This window comes from Anthonomus grandis, chromosome 10 (assembly GCF_022605725.1).
Source record: "Anthonomus grandis grandis chromosome 10, icAntGran1.3, whole genome shotgun sequence".
Classification (NCBI taxonomy): domain Eukaryota; kingdom Metazoa; phylum Arthropoda; class Insecta; order Coleoptera; family Curculionidae; genus Anthonomus; species Anthonomus grandis.
Window position 1 is genome coordinate 26,585,632 of NC_065555.1, and position 21,485 is coordinate 26,607,116.

Sequence of the window (21,485 nt, forward strand, 5' to 3'; positions counted from 1 at the left end):
GCCTTAAAGCAAATTTCGAGAAGATTTCGGTGAGATTTGCCGAAACTTCTGAGAAGCAACTCTTTGAACTTCGCTCCTCCTAGAGTCCGGTGTGTGGTTTTTAGCGGTTATGTGGGTAAGGAACTAATAATTCGCTTGTTAACTGGGATTAAATTATTTCAATTATGTTGCTGTTATGTAGCAGCGTATGTATTGTTTGGTGGCGTTGTATTGGTTGATTTTTACTGTTCATTAGTTTATGATGAAGCTCCTAATTGATATACTTACACCATCATCTGACAATCGAGCAAGACACCCTTAAGAGACAAAATAACTTAAGTGCAAAAAAGATCTAAGTAACAATTTTCTCGCAAAAGGGTACAATTATGAATACTTTTTTTATAGTGTGAAAAAAACTTAAAGTAGTTAAAGATGATGGTAAAAATTTTACTAAAAGTCAATTTCAAATAAAACAAGCATGTTCCTTAAAAGAAACACTCTTTAAATTTAATAGAGTTATAAAACTTTAGGAAGCTTTTACTTAAAAACAAAGTCTTATTAGTTGTATCTGTATCTTTTTGTATTAATTATAATCGCAATTTGTTCCGTCAAATCGGAAGACTCATTTCTTTATTTACTTTTATTCTTTTTTTTTATTGTCAATATTCATATAATTATATTTAACATTAGCTTTGCTTCGTCGTGGTACTGATCGTTGTTAATATCTAAAGTTGCATTCTACAATTTCTTTAGTTTTTTTTGCTTAATCATTATTCGCGGCTTTTTATCGCGTCATATGTAAGACAACCTTAATTTTGACCGAGAAGAGTCGCACGCACCTCTAGTCCAGTACTGCATCGATCCTGATTGATGGGAACTGGCATAGCATTAAGCATTAGCATTGGTATATAACTACTGACCAAATAAGTTGCTCTCTATATATAAAGACACGCGAGTGAATTCCAAAAATTATAAGTGCCGGCACACCGTCAAACCCAGCAAATATTTGGAAGTATTTGCAAATATTTATTTCTTGTGAAGCAAGGCCAGATATCGCAGTCCATAGATAAGCCTGTCGCTCTAAATACTAAGTTAGGGTGGATAATTATGGGTCGTGTGCCTCACCAGGAATCTATTTCTCGCTCAATTCCTAATAGCCTTTGCGCTACTGTGGGCCCCACACTTATGGATATCGTTAAAAGGTTTTGGCAGCTGGAACAAGTCCCTAATTACCATGTTCATTCCCCTGATGAAGTTGCTGCAAAGGAGTTTTTTTAGAGGACTCATACTCAAAACTCCTCAGGGAGATATGTTCTTCAACTTCCTTTCAAACATTTAGAACTCCCAGTGTTTGAAAACACTCGAGATATCGCTTTGCGTAGGTTTTATTCTCTTGAACATCGTTTAGAATCCAATCCCGAGCTTCATGATGAATATCGCTCTTTTATGCGGGATTTTCTTGACACGGGACATATGGAAATATTACCCTTAGATAAGGATACAAAAAATTCTTATTACATACCTCATCACTGTATTCTTCATCCGGAAAGTTCAACCACAAAACTTCGTGTTGTTTTCGACGCCTCCGCGAAGGCTGCAAATAATATTTCTCTCAATGACACTTTGTTAGTCGGCCCCAAGCTTCAACAGGATATATTTCACTTGCTGTTAAAGTTTCACATCCATGCTGTTGCATTCAGTGCTGATATTAAGCAGATGTTTCGACAAATTCTCATAGATCAACCCTGTAGAAATTTTCAAAGAATTTTATGGAGGTTTTCAAAGTCTGATCCTGTGAGAGACTATCAACTGATTATCTGCGGATTGCTGGGCTCATGTTAGGTCGGAAAATAATCCTGCTGACTGTGCAACCAGAGGTCTTCTTCCCTCCGAGTTACTTCACCTCGAAAAATGGTGGGCCGGACCCGGTTTTCTAACATCCTGTCTCACTAAATGGGTTAACGATTCTTACACGTCTGACGATAACCTTGAAAAATGGAAGATAGTATTATTAGCCTCAACTCCAGTGGTTGACTTATGGAATAATTTTATCTCGAGATTCTTTATCCAAAATTATTTGTGTTTTTGCATATGTTTTACGCTTCTGTGCATATGTAAAAGCTCCAAAATTCTTTAACAATAAAAGTCATGTAATATTGGCAGAATTGGATAGAGCTCTCTTACTTTTAATCCGAGAAGTTCAGAAAGTTTCATTTGCTCAAGAAATGGCAGAACTTTCGAAATCCAATCCTAATCTAAGAGTATTACCGAAATATATTCGAAAGCTATCTCCATTTTTAGATAAGGATGGTGTCCTCAGGGTAGGCGGACGATTGAAACACGCTTCCCTTTCTTATAATCATAAACACCCCTGTCTATTACCCAGTGATCATCGAATTACCTCTCTAATTATTGAACAAACTCACATTAAATATATGCACCCTGGTTTACAAACTACCCAATTCCTACTCCGTCAACGCTTTTGGATTCCTTTTTCAAGAAGAATTATTAAACGAGTTTTGTCCTCCTGTGTACGTTGCTTTAAGTGTAACCCTTTATCACAAGCTCATCTTATAGGTGATTTACCATCTTTTCGGGTAAATCAAATTAAATGTTTCACCAAAAGTGGTGTGATTTTGGAGGACCATACTTAATCACTATGGGCAAGCATCGTGGCAGTAAAACTTGTATGACCTACATTTGCCTTTTTGTATGCATGTGCACAAAGGCTCTTCACCTGGAACTTGTTACGGAGCTTTCAAGCGATGCTTTTTTGGCCGCCCTAAGGCGCTTTATCTCTCGCCGCGGTCGTGTTACAGACATGTTTAGCGATTGAGGGACAAACTTTGTAGGTGCGTCAAAGGAATTGTTGCAAAATATGCGTAATGCATCGATCAAAGAGGGCATCTTGTGGCATTTCAATCCCCCTTCAGCCCCAAATTTTGGCGGAATTTGGGAGGCTGGAATTAAGGCCGTAAAGGGCCATCTAACCCGCGTGGTTGGTTCGCACGTCCTTACATATGAGGAGTTTAATACTGTCTTGACCTCAATAGAGGCAATCCTAAACTCTCGACCTCTCTGTTCATTAAGTAGCGACCCTAATGACTTAAATCCTCTGACCCTAAGTCATTTTTTGAATTTGGAATCTTTAAATACCTTCGTTGAATCCGACCTAACAGAGATTAAATTGGGTCGTCTTTCGCGCTGGCAACTTATTCAACGCATCCACCAGGATTTTTGGAAGAGGTGGCATAATGAATATTTACATACCCTTAATCAGAGGTCGAAGTGGTATGATACAAGTAAAGCCATTGAAATTGATTCGTTGGTATTAATAAAGGAGGATAATGCTCCACCCCTTTCGTCGTTGTTGGGTCGTGTAATAGAATGTTTTCCAGGCAGGGATGGCATTACGCGTGTTGTAGCGGTAAAGACGCATAAGGGGATACTGCGCCGTCCTGTCTCGAAGTTATGTTCATTACCGAACAATTAGTTTTTCCTGCGGAAAATTTATATTTCGCGTTAGAATTCATGCTTTTTTTTTTGCTCTTTTTTTTTACTTAAAATGTGGGACATTTTAGGTGGGCGGTATGTTCCGTCAAATCGGAAGACTCATTTCTTTATTTATTTTTATTCTTTTTTTTTATTGTCAATATTCATATAATTATATTTAGCATGAGCTTTGCTTCGTCGTGGTACTGATCGTTGTTAATATCTAAAGTTGTATTCTACAATTTCTTTAGTTTTTTTTTGCTAAATCATTATTCGCGGCTTTTTATCGCGTCATATGTAAGACAACCTCAATTTTGACCGAGAAGAGTCGCACGCACCTCTAGTCCAGTACTGCATCGATCCTGATTGATGAGAACTGGCAGCATTAGCATTGGTATATAAACTACTGACCAAATAAGTCGCTCTTCATATATAAAGACACGCGAGTGAATTCCAAAAATTATAAGTGCCGGCACACCGTCAAACCCAGCAAATATTTGGAGGTGAACCTGGAGGAGCAGTCCTGAACAGAAGCGACAGCAAGGTGAGCTACAAATTATTTTTGGGGTTGTCTTGGCCGCCATCTTAAATTTGTATGCATTAATTAAATAAAGATACAGTCCACTATTTTTATACTTCTCCTACACAATTTATTTGAGTTTGCTTCAAAAAATATTGTTATAAAAATAAAATATAAAACTTACATTCTCCAGGTATACACTCCATGTTATAAGTATCAGCAAACATATTTCCATAAAAATTGAAATCACCCATTTTACAGTCCAAGTCTTTTACTTAACTCTTTATGGTTTTTCCAAATATACGGTTTTGCCTTTTTAAACCTAGGTATAGTTTAATTTTTCAAAGCCTAATTAAAAAAATATTCCAGCATATGTAGGTGGCCTAATTGATGCTGGTTCTACTCTATTGCATGAAAATTTTAAATAAAAAAATATAATAAAAGATGCTTTTGTAAAAGCTCAAATAAAAATATAACCAAGTAGATATACATCAGTTTGACATTTTACCAGTTATTAATGAGAGATCATATATATACAGTGTATAGCTAAAATATCATAAGACACCAGTGGTGGAAAGGCCTTCTTACTGGAAAGATACTCAACAGTCTTTCTTGTGGAGTTGTTTGCTATTTTAAAGGTGGTGGAAATAAACCTTATCTTCTATAGCAGGCTAATCTTAAAGGATATTTGTTAGATCGACCTATCGAATTAGAAATAATATCGACCTTATTACCCCCGTCTATGTTTGAGCAGGTGTTGCCGGTGTTTCGCCTGTCACACTCTTTTTCACCCAAAGTAAATTTAAGTCAGTGTTCCGTTGACCTATTAACAGACTACGGCCGTGCGCTCAGTGACTTTTTCGAGATGTAAGAAAGTCGTTAGTCGTTAGTTTTATTTTCTTAAATCACATTAAAATGTTCAATTCGGTTTAATAAGTGATGTTTGTCCATTAAATTAGGCTCTATGAATCATTTGGCCTTTTATTTTCGAATCTGGTTAATGAGGTTAATACGGGTTTTCTAGGACACAACAATATTCAAGGACTGCCAGTATGAGGCTCCAAACAGGAGTGAGACATAATAAGTAGGACATAATTAATTATTGTATAATTAGTTATTAGAATTGATATTAGTTAGTTGTAATCTTAGAACATTGAAAGGCTAGAATTAGTAAACAACAACTTTGTTTGAGTCCAATATGTGTACAGGGGCAAGAGGGGTGTTTTGTTTACAAACATATTTGCCAATTCTCTGCTGTCAAGTCGACACAAATTTCCAATGCAGGGAATTTTTGATTATAGATATTACCAACCATTATAATGTTAATTTAACTTATTTTTGTTGTATTTTATAGGAAAATTTAAAATAAAAATTATAAATACTACAATTAATCTATTTTAAGTATAAATATAATATATCCTTAATCAAAAAAAAACAAAATTATTAACATTCTTATCCCTAAAACTGTTTCTAAAAAATTTGAAGCGACAACACAGCTTGAGCGCCTGAGCCGTAGTCATCTGTCAAACGGCTTTTTGTTTATATTCGGGATTCGTGTATTTTCTTTAATTTTTTATTTAAAAAGGAAAAAGTCCACATATTAGTGTTTTTTAAATTGCTAGGATGGCAAAAACGACTTGTATTGTTTGTACCGCATCATGATAAAAAGGTGATTCAAGCCGATCTTTTTACAAGTAAGTACCGATATCAGTTCCGCGTCATCCTTTCCCCAGTTAACACGTGGTTGTTCTCGTCCTTTCCTATCCTACGGTTCCTTTCCAACTTCCAATTATTATTAAATTAATTATATAAAAATTATAACAGGAGTGAGATGTAATAAGTAGGACACAAATATTATTTAGTCTTTAGCAAGTGAATCAGTTCAAGGTATGTAGGTTAGTAAGTTGTTTTAGATTATCAATGCAACAGCAAATATATTTATAGATTATGTTATTATTGCCACATAAACCCAGCACGTAGATGCTAAGTAGTTAAGATTGTCAGTTAAGGAGTATTCCAGAATTGATATTAGTTAGTTGTAATTTTGACATCAATAAAGTAAGTAAACACCACTCTAACACCTTCGACTTACGATGACTTAACCCGAACCTTTCCCCAATATCACAGGAGCAAGATTGACACTTGAGCAAGACACATTGGCTAAGAGGAAGACCTACGAGCAAATGGACGAGTACACAAGACTTGAATGACGTTTACCAGTCTTCTCCACAGATGAGTTCAGAGCCTTACATCAACTAAGTAAAGAGATATTTCTGATGTAATATATAACTGAACATGGAAAAAAACTACAAAAAGAGACTTGGACTACTATTAAGACTAAAGAAAATTGGACAAGAGTGGGTGTCAACAGGCAAAGAAACTGCTATAAAGTATAACGAAAGCTGAAGAAGATTGAAAGCAGACCTAGTTAGACTTTTAACAGATCAATGTAGGCTTAAGAGGCCGGCACCTGCATTTTTTGGCCTTGGTTTCCAGGCCGTTACGTCAAAGCTGCAGTATGACAGGACTGCCAATCATTTTATAGGTAAGCCTAAGAGATGGGATAGGCTATAGGGAGAAATATTCGAAATAATAATAAGAAACAAATAATATGGCTTTCTGTTCTTTATTAGGAAGTAAGGTCGCCTGGTCAAAATAAGAGAAGACGGTCAATAATAACGACAGAACGTCCTAGGGTTGATGGAAGGGACTGAACACTGGTCCTCCCCATCATTACTATTACTACTACTAGTAGGGGTAAGGAACTTTTACTTTTCTTTTAACAATTTATTCAAAAAAAGAATAAATGAGTTATAAAGGGTGGTTCAACCATAATGCACGATGTTAATTGTGAATCACACCCTAAAGTAAATTTTTTTACCCAACTTTATTTGACATTTCTTTATTTTAGTGTTTGACAAATTCAACCAAAGAGAGGTACACAATTGAGCAACGCATTAAGATTGTTGACTGATGTATGATTGTTGAAGCCTTTTACCAGAATGGACGTTCAAATCAAAATGTATTTCATGCACTTCTCTTCATTTTTTTGGTCAGCATAATCGACCAAATGTGTCTACAATTGGGAGAATTCTGCGCAAATTTTAGCAAACCGGGAATTTACAAAATGTGAAAATACCTGTGTATGCTCGCCCAATTCATTCTGTGGAAAACATTGTTGTTGTTCGCGATAGTAAGACAGAAGAGACGTCAACCTAAACTCGTCGTCATGCCCAACAATTGAACATCTCACGAACATCACTGATGCAGATTTTGAATAAAGATTTACGAATAAAGAATAGAATTTACACGCTTACAAGGTTCAATTGACTCAAGAGCTGAAGCCTACTGACCATTTCAAGTCTAATAGACACTGAAAATTGTAAAAGAATTCCTTGTGAATCTCTACAAAAAAATTACATTATCAAGGAGCAATACAAATATTCCCCAAATATAAAACTAGGAATCAAAATTAACAACAGCATGAAGGGCATAAAGAAAAACACATCACTAGAAGACGACGAAATGAGCTTTGGAAATATCAAAATAAGAAAAACGGTATTACTAAAAATACTGGGCAAACTATACAATACTTGCCTAAAAATTACTACAACGCCCAAACAGTGTGTTAAAGCCTTCATAATATTGCTGCATAAGAAAGGTGCTATAGCCCAAATATAAAATGGTAGACCAATCAGCTTACTTTCACAGATTTATAGTCTCTTCAGGTGAATCATTACCAGAAGGCTAACAACAAAATTTGATCCTTATTAATCAAGCGAACAGGCAGGAATCCGTAAAAGCTATAGCATAAGTGATCACCTCTACGCAGTGAAAATTCTTCATGAAAAATGCATAGAATACAATAAGCCTGTGGTTCTTATTTTCGTCAATTACAAAAAAGCTTTCGATACAGTAGACCATTTATTGCACTGTTTCTCACACAATGCCTAAATGTGGGTTCCAGGGTTATTATTATTAGCCTTTATTAGAGCACGCAAAGAAAACGCAGCTTTATATCGGTAAACCCAGCTTAAGTACCAAAAAATAAATCAATGTCATAATTGATAACTAGTTTAAACTATAACCTCAATTTAAAAAAAAATAGTAATACTTAATTTATAATTATGAAATTTAAGATTATGAGAGAAAATAAAGTAAAATTAGCACATATTCAATTGTACATCTGATAATACCTCGCATATACGTATATACTCAGTTCCTAAATTCAAATCAAATCAATGATGGTGGCTATATACAATAATATAATAATATATATATATATATATATATATATATATATATATTGTTACAGGTTTAATCTCCAACAGATATATTAATTGATTTATTAATTTTTTTTACCAAGATAAAGTAAATCGCAACCATAGTTTCATAAAATAATTTATTTAAAAATCATACATAAATATACATACTACACAGATATGATATACCGTTAAGATGGTCCCTCCTAACATACCCGATCTGAAACGCAAGGAAAACCATTATTGGATGAGGAAAGTAAATAATAATATGGGATATTGTTTAATTGTTTTGTTGATTGAATAGAATTAAGAACTGCCATTGATTTTGCATTGATTTTACCTTGCAGTTCAATTTGGCCTATTTTAGATTTTAATGAATACTGAGCACATATTAACTATTTGTTTATTTTGTTCAAATCATAAGGATCAATAGTGATAAGAATGTTAATGTCAATCTGGTCTGTCAGTTTTTTTTTGTAAATTATTGTTGCTAAACCATGGCCTCAAGTTATAGATTGCTCCATAGTTGCAAATTACTTAAACCAGTGTTGGTACCAGATAGTACCCAGTAGTTAAACCCAGCATGTCAACACCTAGGTACTTGACAGATAAATGCATTCCTTAAAATTTGGAGGGAACTGACAATCCTATTTTTAATAGATTCATTCTTTATCTGGTTCTAGAGTATGACAGATAGTTTCGCTTAATGCGGATGGGAAAAGGTAGACCCTATCTTGGCCTAATTTTTTTTTGTAGTTACTAGTATGTGCTAGGATAGCTTAATTGCTGATTTTCTAAGTAGGCCTAAGAGTTTATAGGGCTCCTTGTTTTTGTTGTGTTAAATAAACCCCAGAAAAGGCCACATTCCATCTTCGGTAAGTTAGCACATGTTACATGCCTAAGTCATTTTCCTATTTTTTTCATCTAATTAATTTCTTATTTGCATGCTTTTCGGTTTAACTCAAAAGAACATCAATGCATCCAACTTTTCAGAGAGCAATTTTATAAAATTTAACTTACTTACCCACACAAAAATGCCATAAAATTGACAGCCATGTCGAACCTCATGTGTGGTCCCCATTTTTAGGCCTTCCTGTACCTTCTGCTTATCCTCTGCTTCTGCTTTTGCTGCATTTTTATTGTTACTGCTTCCACCTCACTTGCTACTCCACGTGTTACCACATCAAGTCGCTCGGATCATCACCTCCGGAACTACACCTAATACCGATTGCCCTCCACTACCTGCTAGACATTCTGGAAGCATCCTAACTGGTCGATCTGCTGCTGCCTCTTTTGATCCACACGTATAGCTGCCAACAAAGGAGCCCCATTCAGATCAGGTGGGCCCTGCTACCAGTCGGAGAGACTCAGAATTTCAGGTAGCCCCTTTTTCTTTTTGGCTTGGTTTCTCCAGGTATTGATTTATCGGTTCGTCGCAATTTATAGATTATTTTTTTTTGAATTAATATGTAGAAATAATCACAGAATTTAAATTCAATTTAGTAAAATTGTTTATATAACCACCATCACTGATTTGATTTGAAATTGGGAACTGAGTATATACGTATATGCGAGGTATTGTCAGATGTACAATTGAATAAGTATTAAGTGCTAAATTATACTTTATTTTCTTTCTCATAATTTTAAATTTCATAATCATAACTTAAGTATTAAACCATTACTGTCTTTTGTATTTATTTTTTTTAAATTGAGGTTATAGATTAAATTAGTTGTCAATTATGACATTGATTTATCTTTCAATACTAAAGCTGGGTTTAACGATATAAAGCTGCGTTTTCTTTGCGTGCCCTAATAAAGGCTAATAATCATAACCCTGGAACCCACATTTAGGCATTGTGCGAGAAACAGTGCAATAAATTTGGCGCCCAACGTGTCAGTTCATGCTTTACCAATTTTTTTTTTCTAATGACTTTTGATTATATTAAACATTAGCAGTTAATTTTGATTAGTTGTTTTGGAAGGTTGACTTTACCATTTTTATTTTTTTTGACGTTTTCATCAGTTCAGTGTTTCTTCTCATTTTAAAAAAAAAAAGAGAATTATCAAATTTTATTTAGGTTGGTGACCAATTACCAAAAACCAAGGAAATATCTTCAGGTGTTGTAGGGAAGGATAAATGATTCAAGTGTTATAGGATTACAGGGTGGTGTGAAGGTGAAAAAAGAAAGGGAAAGGAAAAAGAAGGAAAAGGGAAGAAAAGGAAAAACATTTTTTTTTTTTTAATTCTTGAATAGAGGTACTGTCGAGAAGAAGTAGTACTTTATAAAGTATCATAGAGATATATATTTTCTTTTTCATTTTCTTTTATTATAGTTTGATTTGCTTTGGATAAATTGTTGGAACTTTGATTATGTAATTTTTTTTAATGCGAACATCTATTTGTTGAAGTAATTATGAGTGATTAACATAATCGAAAAGTTTTTAAATATTTTGTTTTTTTTTTATATTTTTTTCTTTGATTTTTTTTTTTAAATCTGTTCATGCGCATTACTGTAGTAAGTGTGTATAATAAGCTTATTTACTGGTATTACCTTGGATTGATTCTTAAGACTTCTTTTGTTTTTTTTTTAAAGTTTATTTATTTATTTTTTTTGAAGTACCTGACTATTCTTACTTCTTATTAGTAGGTCTGAATGATAAATATAACTATAGTCTTAACTGCTCTTATACGTAGTGTATTTGCTGTTGGACTTTGATTCCTTTTTTTTTATTTTTTTTTCTTAGGAAAGGGTGGGGGTGTCCTTTGGATACTTAATCATATTTTCCTTTTAATTTTTTTTTTAGCTTATTTATTTAATTAACGTTATTAAATTATATATAATATATCTATAAATATATATATTTTTTTGTCCCTCTATTTTGACATTTGAAATGGATGTTAATTATCTAGGTGGTGAGGAACTAAAATATGAGTTACACATTCGAGGTCTCCCATTAACCGGTTCTTTCGCTCAAAAACGGACCAGTCTTCGTGAGTCCTTGCGGTTGGAACGAGAAAAACACATTGATCCTCCTAGTTCCACTGCCTTCGACACAGATAGTGAGCTTTGCCTTTGTCGCAGTAAATTAATATCTATTGAACGGGATATTAAGACTCTCGGAAAGGATTATTGTGATGGAGAATCCAAACGGATTAATACCCTCTTGTTGCATTTGTACCAGCGTATCAATCGAGTCCATGCTGTGTCAGAAGTAGAGTCGGTTTTAAAAAATGAGATTGTAAGTTCATGCACTAAACTTTTTGGTGATCTTAATCTTGCTTCTCAAGGTATCATGCCTTCTTGCTCTTATGCCAACAAACCACCAGCCATTACCCTAACAGGAGCCACTCCATCTCACGAATCCCATGAATCCTTAAATACAGGAGACAACTTAGTAGTTTCAAATGACTTAATTGTTTTGAGTGATGAGGAATCTACACCTGTTGAAGAACTTGAAGCGGAACGTGTTAATTCCAATGTTGCTGCCGCATCGACTTCACAATGCGAGGTTGCAGAGCAGTCGAACAATTTGAATAATTTCCAGTCTGGTACTTCTACGTCCTTTGCACATTCAGCTATTAATAGGGAGTTGCCTCAGATTGAATCTCATAGCGATGCAGTACCCTATGGGACTACTTCCAATCCGTCTTTGACACAACAGTCTAGACTTCCACTCCAGGATTTATTGGAGCTTGCTCAAAGCAGTTGTCCTTATTTTAATCCTCAGCAGAGAACGTCAAGTACATCTGAGTCAAGACCTTCCTATGGTCGTTTCATGCAGCGCGACGGATCCAGAGTCTTTCAGTCTTCCGGAAATGAACTTAATGCAAAGTCCTCAATATCTTCGAATCCTATATCACAACCTCCTGTAAGTCAAATTAACTGTTATCCAGTGAGTTCAGCAAATGAGTCTCAATCAATGAGTCGTCAATCACAGGTTCGTTTTGGACCCCCCGTGGTTCATGCATCTCCTCCAGCAAACTCCACTGCTCATGGAGACAACTTGTCCCAGTCCATACCAATCAACGACTTAGTTCGTCATTTGGAAGAAGTAAATTTTTCTCCGACGGACACATCGAATCGAACTTACGGGCGTGAGCCGAGACAACTATCGCATCCCTCATACCATACACATGATGTGTTTCGATGGAATATTAAGTTTAATGGACAGACTAGTGTTAACGACTTTCTAGAGAGAGTTGAGGAAATACGTTTATCTCGAGGTGTACTTAAGGAGCAGTTACTCCGGTCTGCACCAGAGTTGTTTACTGGCGATGCCCTTCTTTGGTATCGTACCAATAAATTTGCCAGTTGGGATGATTTAGTAACTAAATTGAAAGATTCCTTTCGGCCTTATGACTATGAATATGGTTTGTGGGATGAAATACGTAGGCGCACCCAAGGATCACAAGAACGCGTCCTTACGTTTATTGTCGCAATGGAGAGTCTGTTTCGAAAACTTTCAGAAAGTCCCTCCGAATCAGTCAAACTTAACCTTATTCGTCGAAATTTACTTCCTTATATTCAAAGTAGGCTTGCTACCCATGAAATCCATGATCTTCACGAGTTGACTAGGTTAAGTCGAGCAATTGAAGAGACCGAAGCCAGAGTGCAGAGATTTGTCCCACCCCCCACAAACATTAGACAGCTATTAGAACCTGAACTTGCCTACAGAAAACCCAGTCATCACGTAGCGTCAATTGAGTCTTATTCAGAGCCTAGTGATGTTAAGCCGATTATTCCTAATAATCATTCGGCTTATTCAACTTCTATAGATGCAGTTTCTTCTGTTGTAACCTGCTGGAATTGCGGTGACAGCGGACATCGTTTTCGTAAATGTTCTAAGCCCAAAACGTTCTTTTGTTTCCGATGCGGAAAGAGAGACGTTAGTGCAAAGACTTGTCCAACATGCTCAAAAAACGAGGCATCGGCAAGAGCATAGGCCGTCCCTCTTGCCTATCTTTTGAATCGCAATCGGCTATTAGTCTATCCAAACATGTTCGTACTTCTGCCGTCCTTGATTTCGTCTTGGCACATGCCAAAGGTGATGAGCGTCCTTATCTGCACATAGACATTTTTGGAAAATCACTATTAGGTTTACTTGATAGTGGAGCATCTCGAACTATTATTGGTTCTGCCGGATGGTCTGTTTTGTCTACTTATTGCACCCTTAAACAATCTGGGGCCACTGAGTGCACTGTAGCCAATGGACAACAATGTTCAATAAAAGGAATTGTGACCTTACCTATGAGGCTTCGCACTCGCGTAGTCCTTATGGATGTTTTGGTTGTTCCCTCCCTACCCCATTCCTTGATCTTAGGTATTGATTTTTGGACTCGTATGGGGATCATACCTGACCTTAACACTGGGGAATGGCATTTCAAAGATGTTGCTCCATACTACTGTCACGAAACTGCCGCAATTCAATCCGTTGATACTCTGACTCCAACACAAAAAGAAACTCTCGATCGACTTATCGAGGATGTCTTTTCCAACATGAGTTCAACATTGGGTTGTACTAATTTGGTCAAGCTAGAAATCAGGACAAATTCAGCACCTATCAAACAGCGCTATTATCCTCTTTCCCGTGCCCTTCAAAAGGATGTCAATACTGAATTGGAACAAATGATTGCCAATGGTATTGTAGAACCATCTATTTCACCCTGGTCATCTCCAATAGTAATGGTTAAGAAAAAAACTGGCGAATGGCGTTTTTGTGTCGATTATCGCGCTTTAAATCGTGTGACCATCAAAGACAGTTATCCCATACCTTTTGTTTCTGCCACTTTAGATAAATTAAGAGATGCCAAGTTCCTTAGTACGTTGGATATTAAGTCCGCGTATTGGCAAATACCTATTGCACCAGAATCTCGCCCTCTTACTGCATTTACAGTCCCTACTAGAGGACTTTTCCAATTTACCCGTATGCCCTTTGGGTTGACTAATGCCCCTGCAGTGTGGCAAAGACTGATCGATTCTGTTATTGGTGTTGACTTGGAGCCATACGTCTTCGTCTATCTTGACGACGTAATCATTTCCACCCCGTCGTTCGAGGAACATATTCGTGTTTTACGTGAGGTCATACAGAGGATCGTTAAGGCAGGTCTAACTCTTAACAGAGAGAAGTGTACCTTTTGTAAACCCGAGTTAAAATATTTGGGGTACATTGTTAATTCTTCCGGTCTACTAGTGGACCCCGATAAGATTGAAGCTATTCTGCGTATACCAACCCCCAAGACTGTTACTGATATTAGAAGAATTGTTGGACTCGCATCTTGGTATCGGAGGTTTGTCCCTAATTTTTCCACGATAGTATCTCCCTTGACCTCATTGACCATGAAGAACGTAAAGTTTGTATGGAGTCCTGAATGTGAAAATGCTTTTAATACTATTAAAGAGAAACTGGTCAGCGCACCGGTTTTATCATGTCCAGATTTTGATCTTCCTTTTATTATCCAATGTGACGCTTCCGATTTTGGACTTGGAGCTGTCCTTTATCAGGTTCAAGGTGACGAAGAGCACGCTATTTGTTTCCTAAGTAGGTCTCTTACCAAAAACGAGCGTCGGTATAGCACAACAGAAAAGGAATGTTTGGCTGTCATTTTCGCCATCGAAAAACTCAGACCATATGTGGAAGGTAGCCATTTTACAGTGGTAACTGACCACTATAGTCTGAGGTGGCTTAATTCAATCAAAGATCCTGTTGGTCGCATTGCTCGATGGGCTGTAAGGCTACAACAGTACGATTTTGACATAGTTCATCGTAAGGGTAAAGACAACATCGTCCCCGATGCATTATCTCGTTCGGTACCAGTGATAGATGAGGTAGCACCTCTGAATGACATGTCAACGAACGATTCTTCTTTCCTGATCGACAAGTGGTATTCCCGCATGCTAAAACGCGTTAAAGAGCAACCATCTAAGTACCCACTATGGTGGATTTCTAATAATAAGCTCTATAAGCGCACTAAGTCAAAATACCCCGCTTTAGATAATCCTGACGATGCTTGGTTGCAGATTGTACCACGAAATCAACGATCTGATGTCATAAAGGCACATCACGATCCTCCCACCTGTGGTCATCTTGGAGTGTTTAAGACTCTTTCCCGTATTTCACAGAAATATTACTGGCCAAATATGAAGTGTGACGTAGCTAGGTATATTGCCCGATGTCACACTTGCTTAAGGACTAAACCTCTTCAAAAAGTCTCTTCTGGCCACCTTCTTAGTCCACAACCAACCCTGACTAGACCTTGGCAAATCCTCAGTGTAGACCTTGTGGGTCCCTTGCCTCGTTCTCGTTCTGGATATTCCTTCGTATTGTCAGTATATGATTTGTTCAGTAAGTATCCTCTCTTCTTTCCTTTACGAGTGGCTACCGCCAGCAGTATATTAAAATGGCTCGAAGACCATGTACTTTTGGTTTACGGAATCCCTGATAGAATCATTGCCGACAATGGACCTCAGTTTCGTAGTGGGGCTTTCCAAAATAAAATGCAAGAGTATGGTATCCAGATACGTTATACTGCTAATTACCACCCGCAGGCTAACCCTGTAGAGCGTGTCCACCGTGTTCTAAAAACCATAATCTCAAGCTATGTTGATGAGGATCATAGGACGTGGGATCTAATTTTGGCTAAGGCAGGTTGTGCAATCCGATCAGCAAGACACGAAGTTACGGGTCTAACCCCAAACTTTGTAATTTTTGGTAGAGAACTTCGATTTCTGTGTCCCACCCCGACTTTAATTTCTCCATCTAACCCTAATGATTCCGATCCAACTTTGCGATCGAAAACATTGGAAAAGGTATTTGTCGATGTTCAGAAAAGACTGAAGAGGGCTTGCGAGCAACGTAGTAGGCGTTATAACTTACGGCATCGCGATGAGCGTTTTCAACTTGGTCAGGAGGTATGGCAGAGAAATTATGTTATCTCTAATGCTGCCAAAAACTTTACTTCAAAGTTCGCGCCTAAATATCTTGGGCCCTACAAGATCAGCAAAATTCTCTCTCCATGGTCCTACGAAGTTTCGGACTTGACAGGCCGCTGTCGTGGAGTTTGGCATGCTAAAGATTTAAAGGCACATCCACCTGATAATAACGTTCAAGATCAAATCTAATGTTAGTATCTAAGTTATAAGTCAGCGTAAATTAATTATTATAATAGATTCGTTTCTTTGTAGTTATTTTGAGGGTTCTTATAATGTTGTATTATATTAAGTATTTTCAAGTTAGGATTTCTTTTATTAGTTATTTAGTTAGATTAGTTTTTCTTTATTAGGGATTGAATTTCCATTGCAAGTTTCAGGTAAACTTCCTTTTCAGGAAGGAGGGGTGTGTTACAGGTTTAATCTCCAACAGATATATTAATTGATTTATTAATTTTTTTTACCAAGATAAAGTAAATCGCAACCATAGTTTCATAAAATAATTTATTTAAAAATCATACATAAATATACATACTACACAGATATGATATACCGTTAAGATGGTCCCTCCTAACATACCCGATCTGAAACGCAAGGAAAACCATTATTGGATGAGGAAAGTAAATAATAATATGGGATATTGTTTAATTGTTTTGTTGATTGAATAGAATTAAGAACTGCCATTGATTTTGCATTGATTTTACCTTGCAGTTCAATTTGGCCTATTTTAGATTTTAATGAATACTGAGCACATATTAACTATTTGTTTATTTTGTTCAAATCATAAGGATCAATAGTGATAAGAATGTTAATGTCAATCTGGTCTGTCAGTTTTTTTTTGTAAATTATTGTTGCTAAACCATGGCCTCAAGTTATAGATTGCTCCATAGTTGCAAATTACTTAAACCAGTGTTGGTACCAGATAGTACCCAGTAGTTAAACCCAGCATGTCAACACCTAGGTACTTGACAGATAAATGCATTCCTTAAAATTTGGAGGGAACTGACAATCCTATTTTTAATAGATTCATTCTTTATCTGGTTCTAGAGTATGACAGATAGTTTCGCTTAATGCGGATGGGAAAAGGTAGACCCTATCTTGGCCTAATTTTTTTTTGTAGTTACTAGTATGTGCTAGGATAGCTTAATTGCTGATTTTCTAAGTAGGCCTAAGAGTTTATAGGGCTCCTTGTTTTTGTTGTGTTAAATAAACCCCAGAAAAGGCCACATTCCATCTTCGGTAAGTTAGCACATGTTACATGCCTAAGTCATTTTCCTATTTTTTTCATCTAATTAATTTCTTATTTGCATGCTTTTCGGTTTAACTCAAAAGAACATCAATGCATCCAACTTTTCAGAGAGCAATTTTATAAAATTTAACTTACTTACCCACACAAAAATGCCATAAAATTGACAGCCATGTCGAACCTCATGTGTGGTCCCCATTTTTAGGCCTTCCTGTACCTTCTGCTTATCCTCTGCTTCTGCTTTTGCTGCATTTTTATTGTTACTGCTTCCACCTCACTTGCTACTCCACGTGTTACCACATCAAGTCGCTCGGATCATCACCTCCGGAACTACACCTAATACCGATTGCCCTCCACTACCTGCTAGACATTCTGGAAGCATCCTAACTGGTCGATCTGCTGCTGCCTCTTTTGATCCACACGTATAGCTGCCAACAAAGGAGCCCCATTCAGATCAGGTGGGCCCTGCTACCAGTCGGAGAGACTCAGAATTTCAGGTAGCCCCTTTTTCTTTTTGGCTTGGTTTCTCCAGGTATTGATTTATCGGTTCGTCGCAATTTATAGATTATTTTTTTTTGAATTAATATGTAGAAATAATCACAGAATTTAAATTCAATTTAGTAAAATTGTTTATATAACCACCATCACTGATTTGATTTGAAATTGGGAACTGAGTATATACGTATATGCGAGGTATTGTCAGATGTACAATTGAATAAGTATTAAGTGCTAAATTATACTTTATTTTCTTTCTCATAATTTTAAATTTCATAATCATAACTTAAGTATTAAACCATTACTGTCTTTTGTATTTATTTTTTTTAAATTGAGGTTATAGATTAAATTAGTTGTCAATTATGACATTGATTTATCTTTCAATACTAAAGCTGGGTTTAACGATATAAAGCTGCGTTTTCTTTGCGTGCCCTAATAAAGGCTAATAATCATAACCCTGGAACCCACATTTAGGCATTGTGCGAGAAACAGTGCAATAATATATATAACAATTTTGCTAAATTCAATTTAAAATCTGTGACCATTTCTACGTATTAATTCCAAAAAAAAAATTATAAATTACGGCGAGCGGATAAATCAGTACCTGAAGAAACTAGGCCAAAAAGGGGTATCTGAAATTCTATTCTGAGTCTCTCCGACTGGCAGCAGGGCCCACCTGGTCTGAATGGGGCTCCGTTGTTGGCCGTTATACGTTTGGGCCAAAAGAGGCAGTAGCGGATCAACCAGTTAGGAGGTCTCCAGAATGTCTAGCAGTAGTGAAGGGCAATAGGTATTAAGTGTAGCCGATTGGAAAGAATGCAGGTTCTGGAGGTGATGATCCAAGCGACTTGATGTGGTGACACGTGGAATAGCAAGTGAGGTGGAAGCAGTAACAATAAAAAGTGCAGCAAAAGCAGAAAATGAGGCCACACATGAGGTTCGGCATGGCTGTCAGTTTTATGGTGTTTTTGTGGGTAAGTAAGTTAAATTTTATAAAATTAGAAAAGTTGGATGCATAGATGTTCTTTCAATTAAACCCAAAAACATGCAAATAAGTTAAGTTAATTAAATGAAAAAAATAGGAAAATGACTTAGGAATGTGACATGTGCTAACTTACCGAAGATGGAATGTGGCCTTTTCTGGGGTTATTTAACACAAAAAAACAGGGAGCCCTGTAAACTCTTAGGCCTACTTAGTGAACCAGCAATTTAGCTATCCTAGCACATACTAGTAACTACAAAAAAATTAGGCCAAGATAGGGTATACCTTTCCACATCCGCATTAAGCGAAACTATCTCTCATACTTTATGACCAGATAAAGAATTAAACTATTAAAAATAGGATTGGCAGTTTTCCCCAGATTTTAGGGTATGCATTTATCTATCAAGTACCTAGGTGTTGACATGCTGGGTTTAACTATTTGGTACTATCTGGTACCAAAATTGGTTTAAGTGATTTGCAACTATGGAGCAACTTATAACTCAAGGCCATGGTTTAGCAACAATGATTTACAAAAAAAAACTGACAGACCATTGTTGACATTAATATTGCTATCACTATTGATCCTTATGACTTGAACAAAATAAACAAATAATTAATATATGCTTAGTATTCATGAAAATCTAAAATAGGCCAAATTGAGCTGCAAGGTAAAATCAATGGCAGTTCTTAATGCTATTCAACTAACAAAAATATTAAACAATATTCTATATTATTGTTTACTTTTCTCATCCAATAATGGTTTTCCTTCTGTTTCAGATCGGGTATGTTAGGAGGGACCATCTTAACGGTATATCATATCTGTGTAGTATATATATTTATATATGATCTTTAAATAAATTATTTAATGAAACCATGGTTAAAATCTACTTTATCCTGGAAAAAACAAAATTAATCAGTTAATTGTTTAATATTTCTGTGTTTGAATTTAAAGAGAATTAGTTAAGCAAAACAATGCATATCTGTTGGAGATTAAACCTGTAACACATTGTAGTATGATTTAGGATCTCGTGAATTGTAGAATCGACCAGCGTTACACCAAGCTCATCGAGCATTTTAACAAGAAAGCGAATGCTGTCATTCGACTATTTTCAAAAATCTTCAAAATCTTTCCCAAATTATTCATCAACCTTATGTAGTACAGTTTTAAGCAAACTAAGATCGAAAACTTTGGTATTAACATCAATGGTGAGAAGCTGAGCTATCATCCGCTAACCTGGTATTTAATGTTGACAAATTTTATAAAAGGGAAAAAGTATGCTAAAGGCACTGGAACTAGTATCTAAAGTTAGGCTACCAATCAGCATCAGCAATATTATGTTAATGACAAATCTGGTCACCAATGAAAGTTTAAAAGTAAACTGCTTGAATATTAAGCAAGTATCGTGCCATACGTACCTGGGCCACGATAGTCGATTGGAGAGAGACAACTAAACTTGTGAAATCGGTGAATAGACAGGTCTCTCCTAAATAGCCTTTGGAAAACTGAGCTACATTTTAAGATCAAATATTTCCAAATGTCAAAAGAGAAAAGTCTACTCTAAAAGTCGAAGCAAGCGGCAAATAAAATAAGAGTAACACAGAGAAGCATGGGAAGAGCTACTGGGAAGGTCTCTCTGAGAGATATAAATCGAAATGCGGCGGTGAGAAGAAGTAGAGTCACGTAGCTAGAATAACGATGTCAGTTAGACGATAAGAATAACCGTACGAAGACCATGCACTTTGCAGCAGAGGTAGACACTAGATAGTCGAACGATCTGAGGCGAAGTTTTTGAACTGGATGAGTGCAGCACGATATAGTAGAAATGGAAATATTTACGGGAGGCTCATATTCATTAGTCGACGACTATATGGTTAAGATAAAATAAAAAACACACATTCTCAGTACAAAAGTAAGCACTATTTCTTTACAACTATATTGCTGTTTAATGATGATGATAAATAGAACCGACGATTTTATCATTTTTGCTTTATATTTTAATAATATCTACCAAATATTCCAGCAAAATTTATTTGGACATACAAAACTATTCTGAAATTAAACAACGCTTCGTGAAGTACCACATAAAAAACATTTTTAGAAAAAAAATCATGGATTTTTGTTTTTATTTACCCAAGGGTATACCGTAAAATTAATATAAAGGACAATGCTCCTTTAAATGAATAACCTTTTCAATTTTTGGAGCGATTTATCATTTTATTAAAAGCATTTTAAGTCATTTTAACTCTCTGTTGGTATTTAGAGCTTTAAGTTAAAGTTCTAGTTCATATAAAATGTTTATTAATTAATGTTTATGTATTGTAAACTTTTCATTAGTTGTTTATATTTTCCAAGCATTTAAAGGTATTTTTTTAAAGGATTTTCTTTTAGTTTTCTTTGGAGCTCTTAAAAACACTAAACATGTAAGGCCCTTCGAATATTTCCACTTGATTTTTGTTGAGGGATTACGCTAAATAATCATTAACGTGATTATTTGGCGTTAATCATTAACATGATTATTTAATGTCATTAAAAAACAAAATCAATTTAAAAAAATCATTAAAATGTTTATTCATTTTTTTA

The 21,485-nt window shown here is 35.8% G+C and overlaps 1 protein-coding gene and 1 long non-coding RNA gene across 5 annotated transcripts in view; both read right to left on the reverse strand.

The window, feature by feature from the left end:
• Window positions 1-21,485, reverse strand: part of LOC126741743 (aquaporin AQPAe.a) — a 247,416-nt gene that overhangs the window by 153,850 nt on the left and 72,081 nt on the right. The window contains exon 1 of one of the 3 annotated variants that reach the window (XM_050448288.1): window positions 4,176-4,449. The exons of the other annotated variants lie outside the window; for them this stretch is intronic. Coding sequence (XP_050304245.1) covers window positions 4,176-4,245 — 70 coding nt within the window. The 5' untranslated portion in view covers window positions 4,246-4,449. Of the gene's footprint in view, window positions 1-4,175; window positions 4,450-21,485 lie in introns of those variants that run through there. 3 annotated transcript variants of the gene reach the window in all.
• On the reverse strand, window positions 8,377-18,416 carry LOC126741744 (uncharacterized). Of its 2 annotated transcripts, none has more exons than XR_007662310.1 (2): window positions 17,570-18,416; window positions 8,377-8,473 (listed from the first exon to the last, which is right to left on the reverse strand). It is a non-coding gene; the product is annotated as an uncharacterized LOC126741744 (long non-coding RNA). The 2 variants fall into 2 exon arrangements; XR_007662309.1 differs by lacking the exon at window positions 17,570-18,416 and adding an exon at window positions 9,278-9,413.